Source organism: Anabas testudineus, chromosome 2, assembly GCF_900324465.2.
Source record: "Anabas testudineus chromosome 2, fAnaTes1.2, whole genome shotgun sequence".
Classification (NCBI taxonomy): domain Eukaryota; kingdom Metazoa; phylum Chordata; class Actinopteri; order Anabantiformes; family Anabantidae; genus Anabas; species Anabas testudineus.
Genome location: NC_046611.1, coordinates 13413073 through 13423054, shown reverse-complemented (window position 1 = coordinate 13423054; position 9982 = coordinate 13413073). Strand labels below are relative to the sequence as shown.

General features: G+C 44.3%; 1 protein-coding gene across 2 annotated transcripts; it reads left to right on the top strand.

Annotated features, from left to right (window-relative positions):
* Positions 1–357: 357 nt before the first annotated feature.
* Positions 358–8294, top strand: gyg2 (glycogenin 2). 2 transcript variants are annotated; one of them, XM_026361512.1, is made up of 9 exons: positions 358–574; positions 1916–2054; positions 2195–2369; positions 3998–4160; positions 4729–4855; positions 5201–5393; positions 5855–5971; positions 6590–6715; positions 7358–8294. In XM_026361512.1, the coding sequence occupies exons 1-9, from the start codon at positions 568–570 to the stop codon at positions 7481–7483; spliced, it is 1173 nt and encodes a 390-aa protein (XP_026217297.1). In that variant the 5' UTR covers positions 358–567; the 3' UTR covers positions 7484–8294. The 2 variants fall into 2 exon arrangements, with proteins under 2 accessions (XP_026217297.1, XP_026217296.1); XM_026361511.1 differs by having other exon boundaries at positions 7355–8294.
* Positions 8295–9982: the final 1688 nt, after the last annotated feature.

Here is a 9982-nt window from a genome sequence, read left to right as displayed (position 1 = left end):
AAAGAGTGAGTTAGTTTTAGTGACCTAGTTTTATGACAGAAGGATATATATGGAACTGGGTAGTTGTCTTTTTGTTCTATTTTTTTGTTAGTATGTCAAATATTACAGATATAAATAAAGCACAGGACTGTTTCATGTGTGCAGTAAGGTAGCTCAGATTTCATGTTGCTGTTGTTATGCTGTTTGTGGGATGATTGTTTTCTGGCAGCCGGGGGCGACTGTGAAGGTCTTGTCTGTTGCTCAACACCTGGCAGAGCTGACGTCCTCCTAGTTGAATGACCACTTGAACAAACAGATGAGCAGATAGAAACAGCTCTACCCTGCGCCGTTAAAAGGCAGAATGGGGTGTGCCTCGGAGCTGCACCGTCACATACTTATTCATCCTGTCAGAGGCTCTCCGGCTGAATGCAGGCCGCGTTCCAGTATCAGCTGGTGCAAAGATGCCACTGTCATCCGGACCCTCGTGATAAGACTATTCCTGTATGAGAGAACTTCAGCGTCAAAGCTCCCGATCTCTGCTGTGGATAAGGAAAGTTAGTGGATTTGCAGAAGACTGAAGACACCACAATGTCAGGTAGGTGACTTTATTGCATTTATATGACCTAGATTAGAAAATGTATCTGCTCAGATTTTACTACTGAGTTGTCTTAGAGGGTTAAACGTGCTTCAGGCTTCAGGTTGAGCCCTACACCAGTGAAGTATAAGTATAACAAACCAACCAACCGACGTGTCCCAGATGAAATGTAACACTACACACAGCCCGGCTGATGAGTGCAGACAAAAGGTTACATGCCTCAGCATCTGACTGCAGGCCAGGAAAACTAAACCGTGGCCTGTCAGGTATTCACACTCAGTGCACTGCATGCAACCCGTTAAACCCTCATAGTGAAACCACGATGGGAGTAAATGCATGGAAAGAACCATTAGTGTTTAGATATCACCTGACAGAGGGATGTTGTATCTTGTTTCATTGAGTTTTTTTTTTTTTATTGACTGGTGGAGGTGGAATCAGCATCATGTGTGAAGGCTGTAAACAGATTGAAAAGGAAACACATGACCTCATTTAGAAGAAACAGTGGTGCTTGAAAGTTTGTGAACTCTTTACGAAAGTCGAAAAACTACATAAAAGTGACATAAACCATGTCTTACTATCATCCTCTTTACATTTATTGTGTAAAATGAGCCAGTCTTAAATATTTTCACGTTGCCCAGTACAGTACTTTGTAGCAGTTACTTTCCAGGAACTGTTTATCATCCCTTGGAAAGATTTGAACTTCAGCTAACACATGCTGGCCGGCTTCCTTTCACGATCTGCCTGCTGCAGGTCCTTCCACAGCATTTCTTTAGGATTCAGGTCAACATTACGTTGTTCCTGCTTCAGCCAGTGTTTGGTTTCACGTGTTTAGGGTTGTTGTCTTGCGGTTTTAATCCACTTTCTGTTGAGTTTCGATTCACAGCTGGATACCTGGAGATGTTTTCCTGTAGAATTAGCATGTTTCACAGGTAGGATGAGCTTCTTATGCTGGAGTGAAGTGTCAGCCTTCTGGCTTGTGCAGAGGTGAACAATTCTCCACGGTCTGATTCAGACCTTGGTTTTGATTCGTTATGGGTTTTTTTTGTTGTTTTGGAGTAGGGAGGTTCAGATGGCCCCTGAATCCCTGAATGCAGCACACTAGAGCAGCTGCAGGCCGACACAGTGTTACCTTCTGTTTCTTAATGTAAAGCCTGTGCACAAAGGCAGGTGATAGGTCCTCTTACAATAACAATAAATCCACTGTGGCTTTTATGACATCTCCCCATGACCCCCTCTTTAGTGAAAACCTGATCAATGACGCATTTGTAGCCAAGGAAACGTCAGTCATGACTGACAGTGATGTCAGCCTCAGTCTAACTCTGTCTTGTGACCACTCTGCAGCTGCTGAGGCCTTTGTCACCTTGGCCACCACAGACCCCTACTGCATGGGAGCCGTAGTGGTAGCCAGGGGTTTACGGCGGCACGGCACGACTCGCAGCATCGTCGCCATGGTAACACCAAACATCTCACAACAGTCAAGGTGGGTCTGTCATGTGTATGATGTCATGTTGTACTGTGCATCACCCTCCCAGTTCACTGAGCTGATTTCAATCAAGACGGTGACACTGAAATCAGACTGTCTTCTTCACACTGTATATTCATCTTCTCCTTATGTCACAGGCTTTCTCTTGAGGCCGCCTTTGATGAGGTCATCGTGGTGGACGTGATGGACAGCGAGGACCATCTCCGCCTGTCCCTGCTGGGACGTCCCGAGCTCGGCATCACTTTTACTAAGATCCACTGCTGGACTCTGACCCAATACAGCAAATGTGTCTTTCTGGATGCTGACACTCTGGTAAGTTGTCCTGACTAGTAAAGCCACATGTGCGAAATATTTCTTTTGGTATAAAATTAAATGATTTATTAAGCTTTAATAACGAGGAAATATAGAAGGCAGCAGACATACTGTGTTCATGTGCCTAAACATATCATTAGCACTCACTCCACACAAGTCAAGCATGTACACATCAACTTAACTTCAGTCTTTCATTTGTTCTTTTTTGGGTTTTACACATTTCAAAGCGCAGCTCTGATCGCTCTTCAAACGAATACCGTCTAGAAACAAACACACAGGGCTCAGTGTAAATAGAATGAGCTTTGCCAAAGCAGATATTGCACAAATCACTGTACAGCACGTGAACTGGGTCACCGGTCAACTGGAGTCAACGTGGAAAGTTCATCCAGTGATGCTGTGAACTGTTGGTCAGTGAAGTCATGTGTGCTCTGAACCAACAGTGAGACAGTTACAGTATCTTCCTTTTGTTTGGTCAGTGTAAACGCGTTGTCATGCTACCTGGAGCAGGAATCGTTTATTTAATAGTAAGTGAAAAAAGCGCAGCTGGTTTAGAGGCTCAGCTCAGCTGATAAAATGTCATTACCGACATTACAAGACAGCGGTGACTGTCATATTTAAGCAGTGTGTTAAGAAAGCTGGTTTTCCTAACTTTTGTTGTACTGGGAAGCCGCTGAGCAGCTGATCGTGCTCTCTAGGCCTTCACTGGTAGGAGCGGGGTCACAGATTCCTGTGGAGCTGAGAAGAAGATGCTGGCAATGCAGGGCTGGACTGAAACGGAAAGTTTAGAAGAAAAGGTTTAAACCTTTCCCTCCTAGTGTCGCATTAAATGTGAGGTACCTGGCAAATACTGTAAGATGGACGAGCTTGGAGAGCTGACTATGAGCCAGTATCGGTAGTGTAGTATTATGTGCTTTACTGAGACGTGGCTGCAGGAACACATCCAGCAGCCAGGTGAAGAGGCAGCAAGAGAGGCTGAACCACAATAAGGCAGGTAGACTCCTCCACAGCCTCCTGGATTACTGACTACCTGACAGACAGATCACGGTTTGTACGGCTGGGAGGTTGTGAGTCAGGTGATCAGCAGCACCGGAGCACCACAGGGGACTGTCCTCTCGCCTTTCCTCTGCCCCCTGTACACCTCTGACTTTCAGTACAACACTGAGTCCTGTCATCTGAAGAAGTTCTCAGGCGACTGCAGTCGTGTGGTGTATTAGTGGTGGCGAGGAGGCAGAGGACAGAGGCCTGGTGGACCGTTTAGTAAGGTGGTGTGGGAACAATCACCTGACCTTAAAAGTGACAAAGACCAAGGAGGTGGTTGTGGACTTGAGGAGAATAGAGCCAGTTTTAACATAGTCTCCCTTTTGGGAGAGGGGGTAGAGAGGGTGCAGTGTCTGGGGGTGTGTGTCTATTTATCTTATTTCTAAAAATGTAATCATTATTTTTCACTCCTCACCTACAGACTTGTGCATTTTCAAGATAAGGAAGTTAGTGTTTTGGTTTCCAGTGAACTCTTTAAAAGAGTAGCACATATCTGTGGCTTTCAACCTGTTCTAACACACACAGACATCACACATGCATCAGTTCAGCGCTCAGACAGACCCGTTCAACCTCTCACCGTCTGCTCTCAGGTTCTGTGTAATGTGGACGAGCTGTTCGAGAGAGACGAGCTGTCAGCGGCTCCTGACCCCGGTTGGCCGGACTGCTTCAATTCAGGCGTGTTTGTCTTCAGACCGTCCCTGCACACCCACGCCAGGCTCCTGGATCACGCCCTGCAGCACGGCAGCTTTGATGGTGACCTGCACATTGTTGTGATGTCCAGCTCTATACACTGATCAGGGGACAGGGGTCAGCACGGGCGCTGTGACCATCAGCAGCAAGCTGCAGTGTACTCCCTGTTCTGACGTGTGCAACTTTAGCGGGGGTAGAGTTTGGTGGAGTCTGGTGTGACCTTCATATAGTAGTGTGCAGTGCTGCTTTAGCCTCAATGATGCATAAGAGGCACAGAGGATGACTAGAAGAATCTAGCTGACTCAGCTAAATTCAGTTTGTCAACTGATGAACTATATCATCATCATCTAGTTGTAGGTCATGAGGTCAAACTAAATAAACTACAGAGTCGTGATTATTGTTTTAGTTAAACTAATAATAGCTGAGTTTTATTTATTTTTATTTTATTTTCCAGTTCACGGAAATGTTTCGAAACCAATACTGTTCATTGTAGTTTTGTAGCAACAACAACTCCTGGTTCTAAAAGCCCTGGTTTGATAAAGACAGGATCATGGACCTCCTGTCAAGTATTATAGTGATTAGAAAGAATCATTTACATGTGCTCTACTCGTACTGTACCTGCTGCTCACAGGAGGGGACCAGGGCCTGTTGAACTCGTTCTTCAGCAGCTGGCCGGTGGAAGACATCAGTAAACACCTGCCGTTTGTCTACAACCTCAGTGCCAGCTCCATCTACAGCTACCTCCCTGCTTTCCAACAGTCAGTGTGTCCTCTCTCTCTCTATTTCTATATATATATATACATATATATGTACAGTATATGTCATATCTGTCTATCTGTCTTTCTGTCATGCATAAACATGACAGAAGATGATGAATCTTATCAAGAGATGTTGATAAGATTCAAATGCAAAGCTGAATATTGATTTAAATGACCGTAAACATCATATTTTCTTCTTTAACATCTTTGGGAACATATTTGAATATGGAAAATTCCAGGGCACAGATTTCCTAGAACTATCTTAAAACTAAACTCGGGTCAGTCTTGCTATTTTGCAATGCATCTTAAATTTCCTAAATCAAATGTTGGGTTTTGACCCTGCAGGTTTGGCCACAATGCAAAGATTGTGCATTTTCTAGGAGCAGTGAAACCGTGGAGCTCCAGCAGCCGGAGGGATGACAGCTACTCGGACACCATGGAGCAATTTGTGCATCTGTGGTGGAAGGAATACCTCAGTGATACAACAGCATCTGAACCGGAGAGAGAGCCCAGTCCTGACCGGGTGGATACACAACAGGTACCAACATCTGTGAGATGTGAAAACAGTCAGGAGCACGATGTAACACAAAGACGGGCTACTTCAGAGAATTATGAGGGTCCAGTGCCCAGGCTACAGTCTTATCGTGGTCCATCACTGATGTTGTTTTTGTCTTTGACCTGGACAGAAGTGGCAGCATCATAAAGAGAATACTGAGCATGAGCTGCATGTGCATTAAGACCTTAATTATGTGTATAAGGAGAGAATGAAAGCAGGCAGACCACAGAACAGTGGGGCACTTCATTAACAACAGTAAAGCAGCTTGAACTGAACCCTTTGACACACAGAGTCCCACCCGACCCTTAACTACGCTGCCTGGTCAGACGAGCCCAGGGTTCACTTACTTTAGCAGGACATGATCCACAGGAGTCCAACAGGTACCATGTTTGGCAGATTTGTCGTGCAGCACTCAACTCACTTGTTTTTTTTTGTGTTGGCAGATCCAAGAACGAGAATCCAAGATGCCATTTAGTGAAAACCTGGACACCTCCAACTCACTGCTTGCACATTTTTCACCCCCGACTGAGAGTCTTCCTCCACCGCCTGAGCCAGCGACGGTAGGCTGGTTGTCTTCTTACGTTCACTATATCTCTTCTTTTGTGGCACTGTTTACACAGACAGCAAGAAAAAAAACATTTCAAGTCACATGTTTTGTGTGAAGGCAAGAAGTAGTTATTAGAAATATTTGCTAATCAATCTATTAATTGGTGTAATGAACGACCATATTAGCACTAGACTGCTTGTGTTTATAATATATCATGCTGATTATTATGTTGGGTTATTAGGCAGCTCCAGCGCCTCTTGTTAGTTCCACTGGAGGAGACTGTTAATTTATGAGGATTTCTGGTTGACTGCGCTTGACTGCAGCATAAAAACAGACCACAGGGACACAAAATCTATTATTTACCGCAGCCCCCCCTGAGCTTCTCATCACATCTCTGTCATTTGTTCGATTCATTTCTACTTGATGTATGTGTTTATACAAGCTTGTAAGATTAGCCTGAACAGAAACACACACGCACCCGTGAACATAAACCAGCGCAGCTCCACAAAGAGACTGGAGCAGGAACTCACTCTGTGGCTGAATGAGTCGCTGTGTTGGCTGCACAGTATCACGTCAGTGTAGACGGTGTACTGTAGAGCCTCGATGAGTGACGTTACTATGTTGTCTGTAGTGCCCCCACACAGGTAACACACCGCTGGAGGAAGAGTCACCTGAGAGGACGGAGATCCAGGATTCAGCTTTGGCTGCAGAAGGGTTGGAGGACAGCGAAGGCACTGTAGACTCTGATACACAACAAGTACGTGGAGCTAAGTAAATCCATTCTCGCTCGTATATATGGTTTTGGGACAAAAGGCAAAGCGAAACAACGAGGAACATTATAACAAACCCCACAGGTGAAGAAATGGCTGTAAGCTTAGTGAGTTATTAAGATTTTAATTGCGGATAAACCCCCGTCCCCAGACACACACATGTATTCCCTGATCCAATAAAAAAAAAAAACCAGACCAGAAAACCAGAAGAAATCCACACCAGCACAAATACAAAATAATGTCATTAGAAATGAATTAAATAAATAAAAGTTCTGGGATGACTGTAGCACAGTGGAGAGGGATAACATGCAAATGACATTAATGTCTCGTCTAACAGCAGGACAGTGAGTCCTTTGTAAACTGGACTTCTTTATTTCAAGATGCTCTATTGGAACTTTTTAAATTTTTTATTTCAATACTAATAAGTATAAAGTAATAAAGGTAGTTTTCATAGTATGAACACAAAAAATAACGAAAAGCCTCCAAATCTGAAGTTTAATTTTCTTAACTGTCCACTCGGCTTGAAGAGCTTGAAACTCGAGGCTCGGATTCTGTCTGAAAAGACGTGCGATGCTGCGGCAGATTCTCTTTGAAGACTCATTTGTTATTCTCCCCTTTCATCATAGCAGAGGGCTGCAGACGTAGAGAGAGAGCGGCTGGAGCATCGGAGGCTGTGGGAGGCCGGGCAGGTCGACTACCTGGGCAGAGACGCCTTCCAAAACATCCAGAGGATGCTGGACCGCTTCCTCGACTAGAAGACTCTGTCCCCACACTTTAGATTCTTCTGAGCCGGTTTAAGGCCACAAAGTGGTCACAACCTGACTGAAACTCTGAACTCAGGACGTCAGGATTCACTGCTTCACTGACAGATGACACTTACACCTGCAGTGACACCAGAACATTTGTGAGTTTTCTGCATAAATATGAGCTAATCTGATTTTCATGTTCAAAAAGTAGCTGAAGGGAAATAAGTCAAACACATTTTCACATTTCTATTGAGACTAGCAGCTTCATCACTGTGAGTCCGCGTCCACGCTACTGTTGATCACTGTTCTCCTGATGATGGACTCATGTATACTGATACCGTGTTACCACTACACATGTGGGGTTCCACATACTTTGATCGTGGTGTGGTCCTTGCTGGTCGACCACTGTCAGGGAACGATGATGTTAAATGTCCTCTTGTACACGATCTGCCTGACAGAGTCTGAACTCTTTAGAAATTCTTCTTTTCCAGCCTGGTGAGCATCAGCAGCTCTTTTTCTGGCGTCCTCTTTGTTCTCCTTTGTTCGAGCGATGACTCACTTCTTCAAACCTGTGTTGTCACGATCAGACTTTGATAGTGAAGGCTCAGATTTCTCCTCTGGAAATACAGCAGTGTTTGATAATCATGACTACATAATAAAACTAGAAGTTCACGCACATTTACCAAACATTAATACAGTTTCCTTAAAAAAGCAAAGACCTTTTTAAACCGCTCAGTTTTATTACCTGCATTTCTTTATTTTTAAAATCTACTTAGAACATTTCAAGAAACTCAATAAGTCAAACAACTGTCTCCAAAAGGTCAACAGCTGAAACAAAAATGGTACATTTGTGGAACTAAATACAAATAAATGAGATCATTTCCTCCTCTGATTTAAGTTCAAATAGATCTATGTCCATATTGCTCTAGTTAGTAGAAACAGACCTGTGGATTTAGTTCAGCTTGGGATTGTGTTCTAATCTCTCCAGCAGGGGGCACTGTGGCTCTTCTATCAGAACTCCGTCCATTAAGACAGAAAGTCAAAGAAGCAGCTACACAGATGAAAAGATGTCTGGCAGCAGTCAACAGTACACCGTGTGATTCTTCAAACACTGTGTGTCACGTCATCTTCACGGGCATCCCCCTCCTAATGTGGTGACACGGCGATGGAAGATGGCGCGTTGAACACAAAGCTAATGGCAGAAGGTGACGTCGAGCTCAGAGCAGAGCTCAGGCTCAGTCAGTGAAAAGGCCTCGCGATGATTGCTTTGAGAGACAACCTGGCACATCGCCGCTCTCAACTGAGCAGTTCCCACTCGACTCTGATTCATCTAGATTAAAGTGCGAGCACCAGTCAGGTATAAATTGCTGGTTTCCTGTGACCCGCCTCGTTCATTAAGCACTTAAAAGGCTGAAAGGAGCCAGAGGTCGGCCCCTGCAGACGCTGACATTCTGTTAAATACAGCTTCTAACGCAGGTTAACTAACAAGAGAAGGACCAGGATCTACTGTGTGACACCGACATACAGGCTTTTAGTCTCTCCAATAAACAGACACTGAGTGGAGTGAGCTCTCCCCTCTGCTTCAGTGTGGGTACATCTGTAAAATCAGTTCTTGTAATGGATGACTGCAGACTGGAGCGTGATGTTGTGTGTGATTTACCTTAAATATGACCTGTCAACAGGGAGAGGTATTTTTATTTATGTATTTTTTTTATGTCAGCCTCCCAGATGCAATTACAAGTAAGGACTGGCGAAGTGAGTCAACACCTACAGCAAACACTGACATGAACTAACACATGTGGCTTCAGCGTTATGGCAACACTTAGATATAAGAACCAAGAGTTGCTGCGAGGCAGCAGCAGCCCTGTTTATAACTATCTGAGTTGTAAAACCAGAAGACATAACGCTGTGTTTTAACAGATACAAAGCTGCTCTGTAGGCAGCAGTAATGTCACTGGTTAAAATTATGTGGGAGATGCCAAAGTATTGTGGCCAGGTAACATCAGACTGATTGTTCTGTGATGGTTCAAAGATGTATCGCAGCAGTTCGGTGTTACATAAAATGACTTCCATCAAGTTTGGGGCCTCACAAAAGACAGATTTTTAAAAAAGGATGGTCAGAGTCTAAGCAGCTCGGAGCTGTTCAGTTCTAGAAAGGCCACGTTCCTCACAGTTAAATAATTAAACAGGGTCCTCCGTCAGCCCCTCCCTGTCTGATAAACAACCACATTTTTCAAACTCGTCTCTTCCAATCTCTACCACAGCCTGTGTAATGAATTTGTTTTCAGAGTCTGCATAGTAAAAGCTATGATGTGAAAAATGACAGGCTTTAACAAACCATCGTCATTATTATGGGATAACCAACTACTTTGTGTGAGCGATGTAAAATGAGCTTCCTTTTGAGAGTGAGGTCACGTGGTCGCACAAAACATATGCAAAGTTAAGCTTATCTGAAATATGAGGCGTGTCAGTGTTCTGCTGCCTCGCGCTGTCACTGGGACACTCGGT